Source organism: Scedosporium apiospermum (assembly GCF_000732125.1).
Source record: "Scedosporium apiospermum strain IHEM 14462 chromosome Unknown SEQ_SAPIO_0088, whole genome shotgun sequence".
Classification (NCBI taxonomy): Eukaryota; Fungi; Ascomycota; class Sordariomycetes; order Microascales; family Microascaceae; genus Scedosporium; species Scedosporium apiospermum.
In genome coordinates this window covers 169,749-192,849 of record NW_015971789.1, presented here as the reverse complement: position 1 = coordinate 192,849, position 23,101 = coordinate 169,749, and the positions used below count along the sequence as shown (strand labels likewise).

The 23,101-nt window shown below is 51.6% G+C and overlaps 7 protein-coding genes across 7 annotated transcripts; 4 read left to right on the top strand and 3 right to left on the bottom strand.

Annotated features, from left to right (window-relative positions):
* Positions 1-336: 336 nt before the first annotated feature.
* SAPIO_CDS3082 (uncharacterized protein) lies at positions 337-1,199 on the top strand (the record flags this gene model as incomplete). The annotated part of the gene is made up of 2 exons (XM_016785951.1): positions 337-761; positions 914-1,199. 2 exons carry the CDS (start codon positions 337-339, stop codon positions 1,197-1,199), a joined length of 711 nt encoding a protein of 236 aa, XP_016643957.1.
* Positions 1,200-1,553: 354 nt separating this feature from the next.
* SAPIO_CDS3081 (uncharacterized protein) lies at positions 1,554-2,838 on the bottom strand (the record flags this gene model as incomplete). Its single annotated transcript, XM_016785950.1, has 4 exons — positions 1,554-1,611; positions 1,674-2,433; positions 2,505-2,553; positions 2,707-2,838. 4 exons carry the CDS (start codon positions 2,836-2,838, stop codon positions 1,554-1,556), a joined length of 999 nt encoding a protein of 332 aa, XP_016643956.1.
* A 1,007-nt stretch (positions 2,839-3,845) lies between these two features.
* SAPIO_CDS3080 (putative glycoside hydrolase protein) lies at positions 3,846-5,270 on the top strand (the record flags this gene model as incomplete). The annotated part of the gene is made up of 3 exons (XM_016785949.1): positions 3,846-4,277; positions 4,381-4,989; positions 5,091-5,270. 3 exons carry the CDS (start codon positions 3,846-3,848, stop codon positions 5,268-5,270), a joined length of 1,221 nt encoding a protein of 406 aa, XP_016643955.1.
* A 731-nt stretch (positions 5,271-6,001) lies between these two features.
* Positions 6,002-7,056, bottom strand: SAPIO_CDS3079 (uncharacterized protein; the record flags this gene model as incomplete). The annotated part of the gene is made up of 3 exons (XM_016785948.1): positions 6,002-6,688; positions 6,778-6,878; positions 7,035-7,056. The coding sequence occupies 3 exons, from the start codon at positions 7,054-7,056 to the stop codon at positions 6,002-6,004; spliced, it is 810 nt and encodes a 269-aa protein (XP_016643954.1).
* Positions 7,057-9,202: 2,146 nt separating this feature from the next.
* SAPIO_CDS3078 (uncharacterized protein) lies at positions 9,203-10,665 on the bottom strand (the record flags this gene model as incomplete). Its single annotated transcript, XM_016785947.1, has 5 exons — positions 9,203-9,606; positions 9,687-9,751; positions 9,822-9,939; positions 10,026-10,407; positions 10,516-10,665. 5 exons carry the CDS (start codon positions 10,663-10,665, stop codon positions 9,203-9,205), a joined length of 1,119 nt encoding a protein of 372 aa, XP_016643953.1.
* A 3,337-nt stretch (positions 10,666-14,002) lies between these two features.
* Positions 14,003-15,228, top strand: SAPIO_CDS3077 (Alternative oxidase, mitochondrial; the record flags this gene model as incomplete). Its single annotated transcript, XM_016785946.1, has 3 exons — positions 14,003-14,398; positions 14,477-14,939; positions 15,029-15,228. 3 exons carry the CDS (start codon positions 14,003-14,005, stop codon positions 15,226-15,228), a joined length of 1,059 nt encoding a protein of 352 aa, XP_016643952.1.
* Positions 15,229-20,094: 4,866 nt separating this feature from the next.
* On the top strand, positions 20,095-22,331 carry SAPIO_CDS3076 (uncharacterized protein; the record flags this gene model as incomplete). The annotated part of the gene is made up of 2 exons (XM_016785945.1): positions 20,095-21,256; positions 21,352-22,331. The coding sequence occupies 2 exons, from the start codon at positions 20,095-20,097 to the stop codon at positions 22,329-22,331; spliced, it is 2,142 nt and encodes a 713-aa protein (XP_016643951.1).
* Positions 22,332-23,101: the final 770 nt, after the last annotated feature.

The following is a 23,101-nucleotide window of genomic DNA, read 5'->3' as shown; positions in this document are numbered from 1 at the left end:
ACTCCTGGTTAAACTTCCAGAAGCCGATTTGTTGAAACAAACGGGCTTGGTACATATTGGAAACTGGACACCAGACGTCTGTGACCTGAATAAATCCTATTAATATGATCGACGGCTCTCTTAGTGATCCTCAATATCATCGCTCAACTGACTCTCCTCGTGCTCCTTGCCTCCCTCTTTTGCCTTTCTGTTACGTCTGTCTTTTGAGGCATCACATTGGTCTTTAGAATTGTGAGCCGTCTCTCTTCTACGACTCCCACGAGTCGCTAGAACTTGATCTCTTTACCAACCCCGCCATATCCCTCTCCTCTAACACATCAATCCCGACTGCCCACAATGCCCACCACGATCCCCCTAGGCACCATAAAGCCCATCTACGCCGACGACCGTCGCGGTCAACCACCCCAACTCAAGCGCGACATCTACCTCGACATCGGCGATGTAGACGACTCCGCCTCCGAAACAGCCTTCTCAACCACCACAGATTCCCAAGCGAGCACCGCCCCGACCACCAACAGCGCCAGCAGCGGCGGCGGCCGTCGCCGGAGACGGAGAAAGAGGAAGGCCGCCTCCACCGGCGGTGAGAACGGCGGCAAACCGGGGAACGGAGCCCAGCTTGCCAAGTCCCTCGCCACACCGGCGCCCGTGCCGAACCTGGGGAATGCGAAGTCGAGATCGGCGAGGCTGCATATTGGGTTGAATCTTGATGTTGAGCTGGAGCTTAAGGCGAAGTTGCAGGGGGATGTGTGCCTAACGTTGCTGTAAGATTTACCGCTCCTTTTTTTTTCTCCACGCCCTTTTCATTGAAAATCCAAGAGGAGAGAGAGAAGGAGCGGGATGGAAGGACTCCTTTTCACGAGTGAGAAGAGCACAAAGCTAACAACTCGGGATCTACTTTGTCCAGCGATTAAAGAGCCGAAAGCAAGCAGTCTCCACGTCCCTCGCCCCCGTTCAACCCCGACGCCGACGGCAACGTTGAGCACGAGCTGTTCCACGCCCACATCGGCACGATTCAACTCCGGCAGCACTGGCTCCAGCGCGAGATATCCCCTTCTCTTACTGCAGCTGTCATGGTTCTGCTGGTCACCGGGGGTTTCTTCTTGGGGGTACTGGCGCCGCATTTGGTGGCTTTGATACCTGAGTTTACGGTGCCGAGGTTTGGGCTGTCCTGGACGGTTCCATGGTCTGATTGGGTCTGAAATGGACGGGGAAGTAGAGAGGTGTGCGTCTTGGTGAGGGAGGGCCGATTCGCAGTATAGGGCTCTCTCGTGGATATGCTTGACAGCTCTCAATGTAATATTACGATTTCTTGTATTTATGAGATTTTTTGGGAGGAACACGGTGTTTGCGGGAGTATAAAATTGGGAAAGAAGTATGAGAAACTGGAAACTGTTATACAAGTTGATTGGGGAGCAGAATTTGAGATCGTGATCCCTTCCACCGTTTTAAATTTCCCGATTGATTTGAATCCATTCAAATGGTATACATTACCACACGACGCATACAGTCATATTCATTACTACCTGTATAGAGCTTGGGTTCTCATTTCTCTATCAAGAGATGAACTTTTTTGTGCCACCGAGATCATCTAGGGCATCCATAACCAAATATCTGGAAGACAAAACCAGTCAGCTCATGGCTCAACCAGGGTACGAAGAAGGGAGCAAACTCACCTATACCACAACACACACGGGGCGATCGTCCCAAAGTGCCAGAGCGCATGCGCATCCAGACTCCCCCACAAGGGTGCAAAGTCAAAGAGCTCGAGGCTCATGGCCAACGAAATCCACGTCACCGCCACGACGGGCAAGAGCGTCCACGGCTCGCCGGATAGCCTATATCTCCGAAAACTAAACCAGAACCAGAGGACATTATGCAGCAGGCCGACGACGACGTTGGCCGCCATGTTGTAAGTGTAATCCCACCTCACGCCCTTGAGATAGGCGACATGGGCGAGGTAGAGACAGCAGCAGAGGACCGTCCAAGACTTCAGGATGGACTTGATCTTGCGCGTCGGCCTGTCGAGCCTAAAGACACGCACGGCGGTATAGTACAGGCCATAAAGGACGCTGGCGCCGGCGGCGAAGTAATCCATCTCCTCAGTGAACTTAAAGTCGCGCGTGTGGAAGATGGAGCTGAACACCCATGAGGTGATGCCGAAGTATGCGAAGAGCTTGTAGAAGGGGAGGAGGCGGTAAGAAGGAGGGACGGAGGCGCGCAGGCGACGGAGGCCCGAGGCGTGGGCCCAGAGGTTGCCGAGGGAAAAGAATACGCTGAGGGGTTCCTGCATGCCGAGGATGCGGAAGAAGGGCCATTTTCCGTGGAATTGGACGACGGGTTGGTCGGAGATGATGCGGCGGGCGGTTATGTCGTGTTGGCAGGCGTAATCGCATTCGGCGGGACAATCCCACAGGAGGAGGCGTCGGTAGAGAGCTGCAGAAGCAGAGGCAGGATGTCAGAATAAGATGCCGAGGGCAGGGGAGAATGAGGGGGAAGCTTCGTACGAATTTGCATGGCATCCTTTCCGGCGACACACTTGGTCTCCTTGCATTGCTGTACTCCAGCGCGGTTAGGTTAGTCGCTCTACTGTTCTTTGCGCATTACAAGCCGGGGGCAAGCTTCGCCAACAAGCTAGGTTGACGTTCCCCGGAGGGCGTAAGAGAGAAAAAAGAAATTGGTATGGATTCGTGAACGGGAGCATCGTACCCTCACACACTCGCGAAAGGCTGGCAGCCTGTCTCCGACGGAAGCCTCGGCGCCGGAGGCTAGGAGGACAAGGACAAGAGCAAGGGCGAAGAGGAACCAGGGGCGCCGAGCCCAGCCCTTTTGCGACGCCATTATAACATTTATTCCGGAAGTAATGAAGCGAACAAGGCCGGGTCCGGGTCGTGGGAAGGCGGCGGGTGTCGGCGGAGGTGAATGGGAGAGATCGGTGGATGAAGGAGCAGTGAAGCTATGAAGTAATTCCGACCAAAAAAATAGCTGGATGAGCCTGTTGGTACCTTGGTACATTGGCGCTAATAATAGGTTTACCCCAGTTCTATGTAAATTAATAAGTAATCTTGTACGAAGTACCTCGGTTCAAGCACAAAGTACTTCAAAATTGCTTGCTTCTCCATTTGTCCAAATCCAACATGATCGCGGACATCAAGGTTCCCCAGCCATTAAAGCAATAAATAGCACGATTCTGCTGATCGAGTCTTGCCCCTTCAATTTCCTTGCTCTGTTGACAACACCACCGCTGCTGGCATGGCAGCCGAACAACCGTCAACCGTCGACCTAGCGTCGCCTCGCCTGATCCGCAGCGGAGCTGAGCTGAGCTAGCTGAGGACTCCGGTCCCTCATTCAATCCCCTTCTTCTCCCATCTTTGACGCTGGATCGTCATTAAATGCGAGGGTTAGCCTTATCCATTTGACATAAGTTAAATGAACCCGATGGAATTATATGTTTTATTTTTCCCTCTATCGTGATAATTTCTCAATGGAGCTCCTCGGAGAGCCCTGCTCCGCGTCCAAGCTGCCACTCTATGCGGTACCGCGGAGTCCGGCCGCCCGGCCTACCTCTCAGAGCGGACGCGGTAATTCGGCTTATACCACTCCTAGTCCTTTCAAATTCTCTCGGGAGATTTTAGCATCTTGTAAATGACCGGGGGGGGTATGATTGTTCCCTGTTGACGGAACGCATATAAACGAACTTGGCATCACCGTCTATATATGCAATCGAGCCTGTTTTAAAGCCCTCCGCCCCCAACGCGCTCAACATCACCATGTCCTCGGGTCCTTTCCCACAATAAAAAGAAGAAGGGAAAAGAAAACGAGAGAGAGAGAGAGCCCCAAGCGCGAAAATGAAACTAGCCGTCAGCCTCACCCTCGCAAGCCTAGCTCTGGCAGCCAGCGACGATCTCCGCGACCTTCCCATCACCCGCACATCCACGCACCTCTACCTCAACGGCACAGAATGGAAAGCCGTCGGTCCCAACGTCTACTGGATCGCCCTCGACGAGAACGTCGTGCCTCCCGAGGGCGAGCCGTTCTACGCGCCGAAAAAGATCAGCTACCCACAACCAGACCGCGTGACCGAGGTGATGCGCATCGTCAAGGCCCTAGGAGGGACCATGATCCGCGCGCACACATTGGGGTCTAACACGGGGTCGCCGCTGAGCCTCATGCCTGAAGCTGGCGTGATTAATGATGAGGCTTGGGAGTCTATTGATTGGGCTATTTATCAGGCGAGAGAACATGGTATCAGGCTCATGGTTCCGCTCGTAGACAACTACGTACGTATAAACTTACCCGATATCAACAAGAAGGAAAAAGGGGCATCAGATAGATATCAAAGACTAACAAGATTTTTCGTCCCCCCCTCCCCCTTTCCCGCAGGACTACTACCATGGCGGAAAATTCGACTTCCTCCGCTGGGCAGGCCACGACCTCTCCCAAGCCAAAGACTCCCGCAACCCCGCCATGATGGCCTTCTACGACGACCCGACCATCGTCGCCTCCTTCAAATCCTACGTCACCACCCTCCTCACCCACCTCAACCCCCTCACGAACCTCACCCTCGCCGAGGATCCCACCATCTTCGCCATCGAGTCCGGCAACGAGCTCCTTGGGCCCGAGTGGGGAGACATGAACTGCCCCGCCCACTGGGTCCGCGAAATCGCTCGCCACGTTAAGGACTTGGCCCCCGAGAAGCTGTTTGTCGACGGTACCTATGGCGTTAACGTTACGCACTTTGAGGTCGATGAGGTTGACATCTTTTCGGACCACTTTTACCCCGTCGATGTGGGGAAGTTGAAGGGTGATATTGCGAAGCTTGAGGCTGCGGATCGCCCATTGTTTGTGGGCGAGTATGGATGGGTGGGCGGGAATGATCCCGGTGCTGGTGGTGATCCGCTTCCGGAGTTCTTTAAGGTCATTGAGGAGAGTGATAGTGTTATTGGGGACACCTTTTGGAGCTTGTTTGGGCGGAATTTCCCCGATTGCAATGTGAGTTCTTCTTCTTTCCATCTTTTAGTTAGCTTTTTTTCTCCCTTGGGTGTATTTGATTTTGAAATCCCAGCTAACTAGTTGGGGGATTCCGGTATTAGGACTGGGTTGAGCATGACGACGGGTTTACCATGAAGTATGGCGACCCCACGAACTCGGAATTAACCAATAGCAGGATCAAGCTCATCCGGAAGCACTTCACCAAGATGAGTCGAGGAGAGGACATAAGCATCGACGAAGACCTGCCAACCATTCCCTGTCCACTCGAGGAGCTCGACTAATGAAGAGAAGGGAGACTGGGACGTCAGCGATAGGCATACGTACATATTATTTTCACTTGGGCTGCGCAGACATTTCCCATGATGTATAACCCGATTTTAATACTGTAAAAAGAAGCAATCTAAGAAGGATTCTTGAATCTCGATGAAGACGAAGAGGGAGAAGAAAAAAGAAGATAAATCCACCATAACAACCAACACTAACAACAGCAGCGACAACTTTGCCGAATAGCCTGTAAGAAGACCTAGGATCTAGCGCACTAACGCCGATCACTGATTTATTAATGCTTCCCACGACTTGACTTTTTCCCTCTCCTCTCCCAAGAATGTATCATCCCCATCCAGGGGGACGGGCCCCGCCTCGATCCTCTACTGACCGATTCAGCACACCGGCAGTGGCGATCTCGGCGCCTGGGGGGCAGTGGAGAGGCGTCTTGGCCCTTCCACCACACCCCGACACCACTTCGTGATATGACCACCGTCGATCTCTGTCGATCAGAGCGACTCGGCGATAAACCGTTGGAGAGAAGAATCTGGCGGCGTGGTTGTGCCGCTCAGGCACTTGACGAGCTTCTAGGCATCGCGCAACCGCTTTCTCTATCATAACTTCCATCAACCATGCACATATAAAGACTCTCTTCACATGAAATCATCACTAAAAGTAGGGTTCGTTAGTACAAAATTCCAGATCACCAACAAAATATGGTACGGGCTATGGGCTAGGATGGCTTGTCTTACTCTCCGAAATCATCATCGTAAGTCGCAAAGACTTCGTTCGGGCGGTTGGCCACAAGAGAAGTCTTGGTCTTCTGGGCCTTGCTCTTCTTTCCGCCCTTCTCAGCCGCCTTCTCCTCCCTGAGCTTCTCGTTGCTGAGAGCAGTAAGGGTGCTGGCAATCTTCTTCACCTGGTCGCTGGGGAGTTCCTTGGCGAGCTGCTTGGCAAACTCCTGGAGGAACATGGTGTAGTGAGGCTTCTTGGCGTGATGACCGATCAGAGGAACGAGAGTGTTGCGTAGAGTCTCGAACTGGGCTTTGGTGGTGGGGTTGAAGAGAGGCAGGGTGTTCAGGTTGACGGTGTTGTTAGGGTCCTTGCTGTCGATGACGACAGCAGCGCCAGCGTTGGTCGCGGTACGGCCAGCGGGAACACCGATATCGCCGAACAGATCCTCGGCGTGCTTCAAATCAGATTCTTTCTCGGTACGTCGAAGACGCGCTCGGCGCTCGGCCTCGGTCTCGTCGTCGAACTCGTCAGCCTGGGCGAGAGCGGCGGCACGCTGAGCCTTGAGTTCGGCGATTCGCTGGGCCTTGGACTTTTTGTTGGCAGCAGCCTCGGCCTCGGCCTTGGCCTTTGCTTCGGCAGCCTTCTTTTCCTTCTCACGCTCGACTTCGGAGTCTTCGGCGGCATCCCAGTCGTCAAGGACCTAAGCACATAAAAAGTCAGCCAGTGTCTTGGTGACACCGCGCCATACAACCGCTACAACAACGCAAAGAGAATAAGGGTACAACCTACATCGCTGTCTTCGGCCTCCTCGTCGTCGAATTTATTCGCGCGGCGGGTGGCGGGGAGAGGTGGGGTGGAGGGGGCACTGCTAGAGTCCGACTCCTCGTCGTCTGCACACACAAAGTTGAGGTTAGCGGAAATAGTCTAGATAAGACAAGGAAATCGAAACGAAGAGCAGAGAATGGGAGCGGAGGTCAAGGGAGTCACATCGTTCTCCAACGACCAAAGAAGGTGAAGCGATGTTGCACACAGGGAGGGACACATACCCCACTGCTTCCTGGGAGGCATCTTGTCAGAAGATGGGTGGTTGCGTTTTTCTGAGAAAGGCGTTAGGGTTGGATCCCTGCAAGGTAGATGCAGACGCGGGGCAGGACGAAGACAGGAGGAGTTTTAGGCGTCGAGAGAAGCGTAGGAAGCCTTTGCGATCCAGTCTGGAGAAGCGATGAGAGAGTGATTTAAAGTCGAGAGTGGATGTGAGAGTGGGGAGGATGGAAATATACGAAGTACAGGGAGAAAATTCGATCGCACCAGTGGGGACTAAACGCTAGGGAGTTTTTGGGGCGAGGGGGAAAAAAATTATTAAAATAGTCGCGTAGCTTGTGTGGCGTGCGAAGGCAAAAAGCAAGACGGACTTGGGCGGGCTGGGCTTGAGGGGGGGCACAGGCATCAATCGTCGATCGACTCACTCCAGATCGGCCCAAAGGTTCAAAGACGTTGGACACTGGAGCGCAGTCGTGGCTTCCGGCTGTAACAATGAGCAATGAATAAGTATAGCCAGGCTGTACAACTATGGAAAGAGGCACTGTTTAATACGTCGTTTCTACTTCTTAGTCCCAATTTATTGTACGATGCAATTCTGCTCCATAATGTCGCTCGGCTTTATCACTTGGCGCACATTTGCTCGAAACACCAGAAACTCATTGATCCTGTTTGAACCCAACAGCCGTTGCTGAATTACCCACGTTTCGCGATTTTCCGGGTAGACAAGATCAACCATAACAAAAAAAGGAAAAGAATTCTTGCCGCATTTTCATACCAACTTGTGGCACCCGCAGGAGATGTACAAAGAATTATTCCGTTATCCCGGGTTCTATAGTTTTAGCCCTACCTCCTGAGGACGACTTCTACTTCTTGATTCGCTTCCCATCAATCCAAGTATTCTAGTCCTCACAGCCAAGCCAAAGCCCTGCCTGCCTACAGCCATGCATGGAATACCTCATCCTTCGCTTCTTATCCATTCGTTTGTACTTGGCCATGTCCCGTGGACTACAGAGCCTGCGAAGTAGTGTAGGAACCCGCCTTGCATAAAGACTTGAACTTCGTGCTCGTCGCCCCATGCTTGACCTGGAATGATGGAATCAATGGATGTATGAATCCGTGAAAACGTGTCCCTCAGTGGTCTCAATGGTCTCATTCACGCCCAATCTGACACCTCGTTGGGCAGGATTCTTATTGCAGCTGACAACGGCGCCCCACGGACTCTGCCGAGCGTTGCTCTTTCAATCTTATCCATTTCACTGGAAGGCGGAGGGTCCTTTCCGTGTCTTAGTCATGCGTGAGTGTTCCAAAGAGCTTCCAAATTTGAACGACGGCTGCCGGCTAAGCCTTCCAACAATCTCAGGTACTTAAGAGTGTCTCTTGGACGCGATTGGAAGGAGAGATCACTCCTGGCGACCAAGACCACATGTGCCGCGGCCAAAGTAGGCAAGGACATTGCAAGAATTGATGTATATAATGTAAGAACCCCAATGTTGATGACGGCGCAACAAACACTTCGTCCATACAATAGAGTAACTCCTCGCGAGCCTGAACATGGATCAGATTTGTGGGAGAAGGCGGCCCCACTAGCCTTAGCTTACGAAGTACACTAGACTCGGAAAGACCTTGTCACGGGTCATGCAAGTCATACCCGAGAGTAACGATACCTCCTCATCGCTCGCTTTTGAATGCAGGCACAAGTCAAATTACCTGCGGGCAGCGGTCCACAAGATAGAATCACTCACTACGAATCACTACGAAGGAGTGTAGTAGAAGGTGTACGAAGTAGTGTCGTCTTGGGTACACCCAATTTCGTCGAAGAACTTAGAATTTCCGCACTGATATATGAGAAGGGGGCATCGGCACCTTCATTATTCAGTCGCCGAAATTCACAATCGATGAACAGGCCTGAACCGTTTTCCGACATAGAATGTGAATACCTTTTGGTTTCAGTGAGCTTCCCGGGTACCCAATCAGTGAGTCTCAATTTCACATACAGACAAGAGCCAAGGCCCGAAGGGGAAGAGGCAACCCCTAATGAGACAGCAGCGCGAGTTGGGTCTAAATGTTTTGATGCACAAAATGCCCTCAACCGAAGTCGAGCAGAACTAGACATAATAGCATACCATTTTCAAAAGCATCTACGCTAAACTTCATAAACACTATCTTACAGTTTTCATCCGCGTAAATTGTCGAGCTCATAATCAGAGGTCCCCTCGGACCCTATCCTCTTAGTCTCAACCGTTACGTGGGTCGTCCGTATGATGCCACCTCCATTAATGTTCGGCCGGGTCTTATCATCATCGGAGGATGCAATGCTGTCGTTCTCCATTTCGCGACGAGCCGATGGGTGCGCCGAGGAGGACGAATGAATGGCGATGGATTGCTTCCCTCGCTGGTCCGAGCCAAGGATTCCGCTTTCGTCCTCGGGGCGTGTGCCTCTCTGAGTATGTGTTCTCGACCCGTAGTAGTATTGAGTTGTCGCATCACGGATGAGCACTCGAAGAATGGGAATCGAAGCCGCGACTATGGTCACGGCAGCCTCCGCGGCTCCCCAGATCATAAGGTAGGAAATGTCGACTGGAAGAGTATCGCGTTAGCATGACGCAGGTACTAGCTCTGCTAGAATCGCCAATAGGAAGTAATAAAGGGATCCATACAGGAAATGTCACCGCTACCCAATTTCCGAATGTAAGTGCACTTGATGAATGCCGTAACACCAGCGCTAGTTGAGGGTTAGTAGCGTTCTTGCGGCCAGACTCATTTCAACAAATTGCGATCCGACCACCACTTACAAGACGCCCATACTCATCGCGAGAGCCACCCCAATCTTCTCGCCGATTTTCATTTGCAAGTTCCATACGAGATACCACGGAAGGATTGCCAGGAGAACATCCATTACGCCGGAGTATGCTATGTCGATGGTGTAAGTTCAGTGCACACTTCAATATCATCACGGCTGCAACGATCCGAACTAGTAAAAAGAAATCCAAGCTCACCAGACGCTGTCGTTCCAAAGACGATATTAACCTTCGGCGGCAAGCACTTCCTTTGCGGCCCACCAGCAGCCATAACCAGCATTTCCAGGGGAGGGCACACAGCGACGAGCAAGATCCCGGTCGTAATCATGAGTAGATTCATGGATATAATGGCGAACCAGAGGAACGCCCGCTTCCATCCATCGCAGATTCTCATCACGGTGATGGCGAACGAGGTCTTGCTCCATACCGTGGCGAGGACAACGAGTAGACCCCCGGGGATGCTGAGTTGGCTGATTTTCGTGAGGTTTTCGGGTCCGGTTTGGATTAGTTTTGTGGTACGTCTGCCGAGGCCGTAGTGGACCGAAAGAGTCGCCGCGATGGCCGTGCCGAAGAGGCATATCTGCGAGCCCGACATGTCAGTAAGCACGTGCTCGAACGAGATGAGTGCGCGTTTATTTATAATTTGGAGAAGAAGGTTAGGGACGATGCATTGATAAAAGGTGCATACCCAAGAAACCGACAACGTGTAGTCGTCCCACCAAAGGGGCCGTCCGCGACTGAGTTTACAGTAGAACCGAAGGGCTAATAGAATAAACGCTAGGATGGCGAGAACCCAACTAGCTGCCAGTAGTGTCGGGCCATTCGTTTCGCCTGCCATGTCGCGATCCAATAGAGACAGTAACCAGGTTTATCCAGGTCTGCGGTTCGGCAGCGGAATATCAGGAAGAGGCGAGTTCGTCCGAGGCCACATACGGAGTAAGAACTGAAGGAGGTGGAAAGCAAGCCGATCGATCGCACACTCGGGATGTGGAGGACATGCAGGCCTTAAAGGCGTCGAACGCCCCCTCCCCCCCAGATCTCGCTCCTCCAGGCCAGACAAGCCATTAATAAAAGCAAGCGTACACTTACGCGCGTTTCTTTTCTCCCTCCTACAGCCCGTTACCATTATTCAATTATTGGTGGACTCCGCCCCCGCAATTTCTCGCTCGGACAGCATCGTAGACATGGCAATCATGCACAGGGCCACACAGGCCTTGCGTCGGTAGTCTTCCTGTTGGTTCGCGATAGATGAGGGCACGGACGGAGCGGCTGATCGTAGGCGGATGGTGTCAAATACATCCGCGAGGCTAGACGGGAAAAATAACACAATTTCCTCCACTCCTCTCTGGAATCCTGGATCGAGCGATCCAATGGTTTATTCTCTCCGAGGCTGGAAGCTGGGGGGAGGGAGGGACGAATGGCCGCAACTGAATAATACTCCTACTTTCGATGGCTGGAGGGGCGATTCAGCTCTTGCCTGAAGAGGCGCCTCTCAGCAAGCCACGCTCGACATGATTCGAGGTACGAGGTATTTAAGCCTTCAAGTAGGGCCAAATAGAGCAGTTGTGCCTGGCTAGACAGCTCGATTCTCGTTCGATTTCCGGATGGAAGCCCTCGAGAATTTTGGGTCTGTCGTTACACAGCGACCAAAGAATGGCTCGACTTTCTGCATGCAGGAGTTTCACAAAACCATGGACAGAGGTTCACGTAAAAGTTCCATAACACGGCAAGTGGCAAATGCCAGATCTGAAAAGACAAAAAGGGGCTTCGGTTGGAAATAAATGTTGGTTCAGTTGCTTTGCCGCCAGCCGGGAGGACTTCCCGACCCGTCCCTACATCACATATAATCTCTATCAAAGCAGGGCCGATCCCTGCGCATATTGATTGGCGCATCGGGGTATCAGTGTTAGTAGTCTTGACACACCGAGGGTTCCCTGTCGAAAAAAGGCCGAAATTATGGAATGAATCAGATCTGACAATAAGGCCCATGTTAAGGCTCGAGCTGTGATGCTTCAGTGGTGACAGGCAAGACGAGCCAGATTATCGGAATATTGATCGATACACAATCATGATAGTGGAGCTCGCCAGGCTAGTCCTAGCCCAGAGCACTGACCTCACCCCGATGCCCCGTGCTGTAGTGGGCCAGGCGAAAATTCCAGTCTCTATTCTCCATTCTCCATTCTCCATTCTCCGTTCTGGTCCGGAGCTGCGGCTCTCGGGCGAGAGTCCGATCCAACGCCACAGAATACGGAGTACCTAGTGTACCAATTGTACGTACGAGGTACACCGTTCCCAAAGAGGAATGAGTGAATGCTTTCAAGGTTTCTACCACGGCCACGCGCAAAAGCCATATGGCCATACATGATAATATCCCGATTTCCATGCTTCATAGATTTTGACGTGCAAGCCACTGCCCACTAACTGCAGTCGTGGGCATGGAAAATGAGGTATATGCTCCGGTTAGGCTCGATGCATTGACATCTCAACCCCCCCCCCCCCCCCCCTTTTCTTACCGCCATGAAAAATACGGATTGCAACCATCTATTTCGTAGTAACTGCAGACCACGAGGGGAACGATGGAAAATTCTTGGCCGGAACGCTATTCGAAGAAACTGACCGTCTGTTTGCACGGGAATGGCATGCATTCCTCTACTCCTAACGGCTCGCCCCCTCGAGCTTGGACACGAAGCCTTCCGGCGTCGAACCTAGTCTAGATAAAGTTAAGGGACGGCATCTCGGATTGTGGATCTCATCAAATCAGACCAGGAGCTAGCCCTTCAAGGTTTTCCCGAGGACAGATGAACATCTCGCTTAGCTGTCCTGGCCGGCAGAGCGGCCATACAGACCTGAACAGTGGGGGTAACCAGCGTTTGTCGAAGTCAGGTTATGTCCATGGACACATGAGTTTGGCCGACCTCGCCGACTGCCGGACAAGACCGCTCCGCCGGAGGTTTCTAAGAAGATATTGATAGGCTCCGAGGGGATTTTGAGATAGTTTGGCTTTTTCTTCCTGTCGATCCTTCCTCCAGTTAGTGAGTCACGGAACAAAAACGTGCGGACCCGGAGAAGTGGGTCCAACGCCCCCCCGAGAAGAACCAGAGAAAAATCAATCAGTGACGTCAGGTGCCCTCCGCCGTTTCTAAGGCGAAGTAATCTAATCTACAAGCCATCAAGGGACTCGGGCGTTACCGAAAATATTTTGATCCATCTTGTTGCGAGGTGGCGATCTCAACTCTCTTCTTTTTTCTTCCCCGTAAAAAAGGAAACAAAAAAAGTTGCGTCCCTATGCTTCCAAAATAATGGGGCTCTGTGGTTATCAAGCTGTCCACGGAGATACAATTTTATCCAAATAGGGGATGCGAGGATTGCGAAGCGGGAACCAGGGACCCATGAATGAAAAAAATCTCCACTTGATGCTTTCAAGAAGCAAAAATATTGGCGAGCAAAAACAAAAATACAACTCTCCGTCGGTCAAGCCCCGTAAAATGACTAATGCGAATGAAATCAAGTCGGATGATAGGCGATTTCCAGCGATTAACACTGAGCACGTTTTTTTTCCAGCATTGTGAGGCAAAAGGTGAATCCGTGAAGACTCAGTGAGCTGAGGAGATTGATTCTGCTTCGAGTAAATCCTCCTTCCGAAACTTCCCGAACAGGGCCAATGTGAAGGCCCAGCACAATCATCAGGCTCCACTCAGCCTTAGAGCCTCAATCAAGATTTACACTTTGAGCGATACGAGCAACGAACCTTGGAAGTATCCATGCCTTTGGTGGAAATGTAAACGCCGATGCCCAAATTTACGGGGGCTCATGGTCGCCGACTCCTAATCCCTGGATACTTCCGCATAATATATAAATGAGACAGAACTTGCAAGGAGTCGGACCTCGTAGCCTGTGTAATATCGATATTCGTATATCAAGACGGATACTGACCAGTATCATAAACTACTTACACCAACATCTTGACAGGGACTCAGCCCCGTCTTACATTCTTACATTTCTATACGTGACACTATCACCATCACAAGTCTCACTTACATCCATTTCAGCTTTCAAGAATCACTTAAAGGCCACCCCATCCGCCAACTTCCAGCCAGCCGTGGCCACTCCCACAACTCTTTTCTTAAATCAACCGTCCCTGATATCCATCAACGATACCTCAACATTCTTTCACCATGTTGGCCACAAGAGCTAATGCTCGCCTCTGCTCTGCAAGGCAAATCGGCCAAATCGCCAAGTCCGTTTCCATGAGCCCGGCTCCCCTCCTTCTAGCCAGCCGACCACTTCTCGGAGCCCACCATGATTTCCCCAGCCAGGCGAGGAATTTTGCCCTGTTCTCCATTGTCAAGGACAAGGTCCCCAAGAAAGATCTAGCGTCCACTCGTCACACGAAGCCCATTTTCCCTGGTCCAGTTTATACGGACAAAGAGCTTCTCGGAGTCGAGGTGGGACACCGAGAGCCAGAGACTCTTGCAGATTCCCTAGCATGGAGGCTCGTAAGGGGAGCGAGGAAACTGGTTGACTTCTCCACGGGTGTGACGGACAAGAAGCCGCTAACGACGGCGCAATACGTACGTATATTCACCCATGATCAGGAAATGTTTCAGTATTATCAGCCCAAGAGCTAATTCGGGATTTGCCGCGAGCAGAACACGCGTATTCTTTTCCTCGAAAGTATAGCAGCTGTCCCCGGAATGGTTGCAGCCGTCCACCGACATCTACGCTCCCTCCGACGAGGAGCCCGTGACCAAGGCTGGATCAAGACACTTCTTGAGGAAGCCACCAACGAAAGAATGCATCTCCTCACATGGATGAACCTGGCCGAGCCCGGTTGGTTGCTGAGGCTGATCTTTATCGGTGCCCAGGGCGTCTTCTTCAACATTTGCTTCGTCGCCCGTTGGATCTCCCCTAGCTTCTTCCATCGTTTCGTTGGTTACGTCGAAGAGGAGGCCATCCACACTTATTCGAGACTGGAGCGCGAGATTGCCAACGGCCAGATCGAGGGCTGGTCTGATCCCAAGTTTCCTATTCCTGACATTGCTGTCGAGTACTGGAACATTCCCCAAGACAGGCGAACGATGCTTTGGTTGACACGATACATTCGTGCTGACGGTAAGATAACTTAACCTTCCTGCTCTTGGTTCCCTGTTTGCGCCCCATCGTGAGGAATGATACTAATTCATAATTCTCCTTGTTTGTAGAGGCCGGACATCGTGGCGTGAACCATACTCTTGCCAACCTTGATCAGCAGACCGACCCGAACCCATTCGAGCCCGATGAAAATGACCCAAATCCCACAATCCCGAACGCCGTGCTAAGGGTTAAGGGATTCGAGAGGTCTGAAGTCATCGAGGATCTCCACACACCCCACAAGGGAGAAAAGGACGCCGCGGCCCACTGATCTGCGAAGAACGAATTCAACACAGGCCGCCAATTCGATTTTAAAGAAAAAAGTTTTTGCGGATTTTCTTTGTTTTTTTCCCTTCTTTTCCCATCAAAACTCATTGCCCAGTTTGGCCCGCCCGTCTCGATGATCGAGAACCAGAGCGGCATTATTTCTTCATTTTCCCTCTTCAATTGCTCACATCGGCGTTATAACGAAGTCATTATACCATTTGCTTTCTTTTCGTTTTGCCCCGAGAAAATAGAGATACAGAAAAATGGTCTGAAAAATTAGATCAGAGGTTCATATATCTGTTGGGATGGATGGACGGTGCATGGCGTGGTGTTTGTTTTTCTCGGACTTGTCGCATTTTCATCTTTCTTGTCTCACATACACTCACTCTCCCCTCTTACGAGGTTGGTCTCTCTATTCCACTCCATAGATATTCTTCAAAAGTTTAGACGATCCGTTCAACATGGACATGTACAATAGAAAATAGAACAAACGGCGCGAGATGCCGACCGAGGCGGTGTCGTCTGTCGTCATCGGAGCCAATATTTCCCGAACACTACATTCGATATAAAAATCACACGAATTAGCACAAAGAATCACTGTCATTGACTCGTTGTATACGAGAGAATCCGAAGAGCCGCGAAGCGCTCGGCAATGGAAGATCCGACACTTTATTTAGCGAGAGTGGGTGCAGTCGTGGAATACGATCTTCTATCGTGACCACCCAGAGGAATGAATCGTTCCTGACGCCTATGAATAGACTTGGTTTGTAAGAAAGCTGATAAGCAGCACAGCAGAGCTTATTCGCCTCCTACGTGCTAAAGTTCAGTAGAGGCCGGCGGGTGAAATACCCGAAGTGGCATCGGGATGACAGCTGCATCTGGGGAAGATGTGGCTTTGCTCGGTGGCGTGGCTTACCTCCGAAGTACGAATACTTCGATGATGCTTCGTCATTGTCTGCTTCTTTTTCCTAGTGCACTTTTGCGGATTCCCCAGCCCTGTTAAGGGGCCGCTCCCGGGTGCTACGTGGTCGTGGACTGGCGGGGTATAATAGGGTTCGTCGTAAGGTGAAGGAGGCTGTGAAGGCAAGATGAAACATGCAAGTCTAGCAGCGAGTCTAAATTTAGAAAGTGCAGAATCAGGAATGATAGCATCCTCAGGTACTCCGGTACTTGTACGTCGCACGAAGTAATGTACTTGCTTGTTGGTTTAATAGTGTACACGATACAGGTACAAAGCCCCACGGAAACATTCGAGACAAACAACATGACGTGGATGGAATTCTTGGCCGACTTTTCCATCTGTGTTCCCGCGCAGAAAGGTGGCTGTGCCGCTTGTGTTCTACCGGAATTTGGAAAGATCTTTGTCGTTCCCTTGGGACACGATTATGTGCTTGATGAGTCTCTCAGTCAATCCAGTTGGGTAACCTATTCAGGCATAGTGGACGATAGGGCTGGTGCCGAGTTTAACTGAGTGACCCGTGCCTTGTACCAATGGTTCGACTTGGAACAGTTGCCGGGATGCACAGCCTCGATATTCGTGGCTTTATAAACTACTCTGAGGACAGGGAATACCGAAATACTGCAGATGCATCGTTGATGCATCAATGTGTAAGCCTTTATGGGAGAATCGTTTACTTTGTAAGGAGCAAGTGAATTACGAAGGAAAGGTCTGGACCAAGGCACCGGGTTTGCTGCAGCTGGATGAGAGCGACTTGTTAGCCCAAAGTTCAAAGTTCGATTGATCAAATGCTAGTGTTTGGCAACGCTTCAGTGTCCATTTTTATTACTAAGGTGCACTATTGGCCTCCGCTTTCAACCAGAAACGGACCCATGGCGCAACGGTAGCGCGTCTGATTCCAGCACCAATTGGAGTGTCATACTCCTGGGGAGTTTCCAGAAGGTTGAGCGTTCAAGTCGCTCTGGGTTCACAATATTTTTGTCCTAATATATTTTTTTTCTTTTCCCTCTTCTTTTCTTACTTTTTCCAAAATGTGAGGAAAGGCCTCGCGAGATAAAGTGTGATTTGATTCGACCCTCTTCTCCCAAAGCCAGGGGAACCCGATTAACTTCTTCAAGATCCGACTCAAGTTCTAGCACGCATGCTAGCTAATCGACTCCAAGTTGAGTCTTGAGAGCATCGTATTTCCGGTCTTTCTTCAAAGTCTAAAGATAGTTTGACATGCAGGAGCCCGTCAGCTTTGGGAATGGCAAGGCGATTATCCCAATAAAGATCATAATCTTTGTCGGCGGCGGCTAGCTCGCCATCTCTAGAATAGTCTTGTCTCAGTCTAGAAGTTGTCCAGTGCCTTTTTCCGGGTGCTGCAGAAAGGACTTCCAGGCAATCATCGATGAGTGGGGATCCCAAGCGCGAAGTGCCACAGGAAGGAGGGTGGTCAGGAATCATCAATGGATGGGATGGCAGGTTAGGAGGGGTGCAAGGTTCACCAAGTGGTTAAATTTCAGGAGCATCAGAAGTCATAATCGAGCAACACACTTTACAAAGTACATGATTCGGGAGTCGTCAGAGAGGTTCCTGAAAGAGTCCCATGCTTAGGGCAACACTCAAGGCTCTCTGCAAGGGACTCAAATCCATGGATCTTCTAAGTGTGAAGGGGAACTCTAACTCGGTCTACGGCTTTCAAGGCCTAGCCTGGAACACAGCACCTCAATGGAAATTTAAGCTCCCGTCCTCCATCTTTAGATCTTCAGGTATAATCCGCGATTGGTATTTGAAATTTTAGCAAGGAAGTGGATCTCGGGAACACTTACTTTCCCGCATCTTGTCCAGGAGATGGTCCCTCTTCATGCGGCAACATGATGCGATGAGATCAAAATTAGGGCCCATCGATGATTGTCTCAGTATTGGTAGCAGCTGAAGCGGTTTGGAGTACCAGAAATGTGTTCAGGCATCGTAGCTGCCTATTCTGGCACAACATATTAATCGTTCAACCTTTCCCACCACAAAGCAATTATTACCGATCGGTTGAGCGGTCGAGGGAGAGGAGGGATGTTCTAAGCGAGGACTGTGTCAGACCCGATCCTGGGCAACACCCCTTCTCGGTATCAGATTTCATCCCGTCATCCCTTTTTCCACTTTGGGCACTTCCAAATCATGTGCGTGCCACGAAAGAGTTAGCGAACTGGTCCCGGCGCTTAACGGCTCAGGCTACACATGAATACCACGGATCAGATCGATCACACTCGCCATTGTCACTGGATGGTTTCCGAGACCACAGGGTTACGTAACAATGCATGGGATGGGCAAGCAATACTAAGGTACACAGGAATGAGACAAACAGTTCCCTCGAAGTCCAACGTTGCAGAGAGGAGTCGGAGCCTCAGAGTGGTCTGGTCCTTTGTTAAGATCAGTCCAGCTCGGCATCTCTCGAACCTCAAGGGCTAAAACCCGCGTCCGAACTATCCTATCCTCAAGGATCCAGAAACGCATCTTGATCCCTCTCTGCATGGCAAGCAAGCGACATCCCATCGTATCTTCATGTCGGTTGTCGCGATGTCGGCCGTGGATGTTTATTTTTGGACCACATCTCCCCAGAAAACGTGAATGAATTTGAGAGCATTTCGTCATGCATGTTCGTCTCTCTTGCAGCCAAGTCTGGCCTTCTACTAGGCGACATTGCGAGACCCTCATTAGCTAGGGTCGAAAGCACCAGGTGGAGAAGAATTAATAGAAGGATTCTATTAACAGGAACACCAAGGACCGTTGTACGAAGGTACGAAGTACACTTATTACCCCTCTACCCTGATAAGGCCAGCGATCGGGCTGCACAGCCCACCGGCGATCCAGCAGGGACTTTGGATTGGTCGAGACCCTCAGAATCCTCCCAGGAGTTGTATTTGTACTTCGTGCTGGGTACAATGGAACGGTGAGGGTTGTTTGTCACTAGTGTAGGTTTGAATTGATCGATTTGATGTCTTGGTGGCTTCCAAGTACCAGTACCAGGACTTTCAGTCATTAATGTCCTCTCTCTGTGTGAGATGATGGAAAAGGGACATGATCCGTCCGAAAGTGTGAGTGTGCTTGTGTCCTATCCAATCCCAAGCTCCCACCCAAAGCCAAAGGGGATTAACGCTCCATGGAGCGAGAATGCGTAGGACTTTGTAGGTTCTGTTCCGCGCTGGTTGAATTTGTTTGAAGTGCTTCCTCCAACAGTCAGAATCCCCCTTTCGCACCCTTTCACACCATCCAATCCTCACCCCAACATCTCAGCTGTTTCCGCCCCAGCTTCTCCTAATCTCCCACTCACTCCTCTCACTCTCTTGCTCTCTTGCTCCCCTCTTTGACCACTACTTCGTACGATGTCGTGTCTTTGGCGACCACGTCGAGTCTAATTCGAGCATCAATACCATCATCGCATTTCGCAAACCCTCGAACCGAAGGAAATATCCCTTTGGTCTTTGCGTGCCCCCGCGAATTTGATTACTCTTCCTCTTAGCGTCGCGTGGTTATCGCGCGTCTCAAAAAGAAAAAGAGAAAAAAAAGTTCCGGACCGAGAAAAAGGTTCAGTCGCCTCGGTGTTGTGTGGTAGTCAACTGCTTGCTGGCTGCTTGTGCAGTTGCACCAGACACTGGGCTCTGGAGTCAAGGTAGATCTACCTCTAGGTCCGCCCGTCGATTTATTATTACCTTACCTTGTAGGGCCAAAGTGCCTGAATATTACCGCCCGTGGTGGGTTTGTTGCAACGCATACAAGTATCTTGCACAGCCCCCCCTCCTTCTCACCTTCCACCCCCAGAATCCAAAAACATAGCCACGCTTCAAACCTTCGTGCGCCCATCTCCCAAGCATCGGAAGGCAGAGTGCCAGTACGCCTCGACTTCTAAGAACAGAAACACGCAACTTTCCCAAAGCCATGGATCAACAACGCCAGCGCGGCCGGTCTCCATCGGCCGGCCATCAGCTTCCTATAAATCAATCGCCGTCGCTAGCTCCGACCGTCTACCCTCCGATTAACGACGCACCCATTGGACTCGGCCTCGACTTGGATCAGTCCAACTTTCCTCCGCAGCCGCAGCTTCAGCTCCAGCACCAAGCGACTTCATCTGCCGACTATTCTTACACTACCAACTCCGGCTTCCTCACTCCAGGCCATCAGCAAACCTCCTTCAACCCTACCCAGACCTTTGCCCCTCCAACCACCGACGGAAACTTGGCCTTCACTGGCCAGGCACAAGGATCGCCCTACCTGGCCCCTTCAAACTTCAGCGAAGCGGCCGATTTTTCGCTCTTCCCGGCATCAAACCAACAAGCCGACCAGTTCGACCAACCTCTCTTCGAGCCGTCGACTTTGAACCCCTCCGACATCAACAATATGAGCTCTCCACAAATCAACCACTCTCCGACCCCTCCTCATCTCCTCAAGCCCGAGCCACAGGGCTCCCCCTCCTTCAGCCATCACCAGCACTTCTCCTCGCCTCCCTCGAACCACTCTAGGAACGCTTCTCTAGGTCCCGAAGCCGCGCTGCTACCAAATCAATTGAACGAGTGGACCAGCCAGCCTCAGTTTCAGACTCATAGGCGATCCCCTTCTGAGTATTCGGACGTCTCTAGCGTCGCCCCCTCTCCTAGCCTTGTAAGCCACGACACATTCGACCCTGTCGATGGCGGGCACTCCCCCATGCAGCGACCGCAGGATGCCGGCCTCTATCAAGAAGTGCTCCAGATCGGCGCCTTCTCCCTTTCCGACCCCCAACACAGCCCTAACCTCCAAGGACGCAGCCCGTCCCACAGCCCGGCTATCTCGCCGCGCATCCTCCCCTCCCAAGGACCCGAGCTGGGTCACCCGTCGGGGAGCTTTGGCCTAGCGCCGCCCCAGGGCTTTCACACTCCCGCCATGCCCAGTCTCCACGGTGGCGGCGAGGCCTTCCCGTCTTTCCAGCACCCTAGTGACCTTCCCCAGCTTGCGCCGCCCGCCATTAACATTGACCTCGCGCCGCCTGCTTCCTCGCGCGCTGGGTTCGATCCTCCGAGAACCACAATGGATGCCGATTCGCTAACGCCCCCTGATACGAGAGGTGTGTCCCACGTTCCCGCCGCTCTAGCTCCTCCGATCAGGCAATCTCACCCCCACGTATCCTTTCCTTTACTGACAGCGATGATCTCCTTGCAGGGCGTGCCCGAAAGCGAGCTGTTACAGACCCGTACAGCGCCGCTGGTGGCATAATGAACCGTAGCTCGCTCAGTCCTGGCACACTCTCCCCCAATCTCATGCCCGACTCGAGGTCGGATACTTCGCGCTCCCTTTCGCCTCTTGACCGACAGACCACAGCGGCTAGCAGGAGACGCCAGTCTACCTCCGCCGTGCCAAATAATGTTATGGCGCTGAGGCTTGCTGATCCCGAGTACCAGAGCGCTCAGGATAGCGGTGGTCCCAAGAGGGTACAGAAGCACCCGGCCACCTTCCAGTGCACGCTGTGTCCCAAGCGATTCACTCGAGCTTACAACCTTCGATCTCACCTGAGGACTCATACCGACGAACGCCCTTTCGTATGCACTGTGTGTGGCAAGGCCTTTGCCCGTCAGCATGACCGCAAACGACACGAGAGCCTCCACTCGGGTGAGAAGAAGTTCGTCTGCAAAGGTGACTTGAAATCGGGCAGCCAGTGGGGTTGTGGCCGCAGATTTGCGCGGGCCGACGCTCTTGGGCGTCACTTCAGGTCCGAGGCTGGTCGCATCTGCATCAAAGCACTCCTCGACGAGGAGACCCTTGAGCGGCAGCGCCAGTGGCAAGAGCAACGCATGCAGCAGAACATGGCTCAGAACATGGCCGCGCAGAGCCAGATGATGACGGACCCGATGGGCGGTTACCCTATGGATCCCAACGCCGCCTACGAGCTCCCGGCTGCCATCTTAGCGCAGTACCCCGCCTTGGCGCAAGTAAGCTGGGCGCCCGGAGATATGGGCAACAGCTCCAATGTCGAGGAAGACATGGGAGGACGATCGTCATTCGATGCTAGTGAGTATGATGACGGCGAGGACACTGGCTACATCAGCAGCCATAGTGGAGGTTTTGGCGGTGAGGGCAGTATCCCCGCCCAGGGCTATCATGAGATGGGATATGCCAGCGACTATAGTCAAGGCGCTCGGTAATCAACCCTTGAAATCATTTTCTATTTTCGCTCATTCTCCTTCCTCGTCTCTTCTCTTCTCTTCTCTTCTCTTCTCTTCTTTTTCTTTTCTTTTTGTTTATCGATGTTGGTTGGGGTGTGGCACGCAAGCGCAAGCGGTTCGTCGGCTTGACCTTTTCTTTCCTTCTCTTTTTTTGGCTTCTCATGCCCGATCATGCTTCTTTTTCTTCTTCCGTTAATGGCCGTTATCATTGCTATTGCCCACAATAGGTAATACTGGTTCTTCGGGATTTATAATGATGTCGTATATTGGGGCTACCTAACATGACAATTTGGAGTTTAAGGATATCCTAGACTGGGATGTTGATGACGGGAAACTCTTGGTACTGGGTGGTTCCTCGGGATTGGTGTTCTTTACTCGCTGTCTCGCACTCTTTCTTTTTATCTTACTTTCTCTCTTTCTTCTATTATTGACTATCGACCAAGTCGCTTGGTTTCTTTAGTAGGGATGGATAACGATGATTTGTTATAGACATGTTTTGTTCTGTTCTTCCACAACTTGTTTCTCAATTTGCTCCGTCTATCCTTTCCCTCTTTTCCCTTTGTATAGATACCAGCAACAATACTTCTGCCAAATCAGCTTATATTACTTCAACGCGGTCATATCCAAAAGGATCAAAGCGATTACGACGTAATTATACCGAGTTCGGTGCAAACCAGCTGGCGATGTCTTCAGAGGCAGAGTCGTCTACCAAAGCCCGGGTCCGAATGACTTATATGAGTTAACGCTCA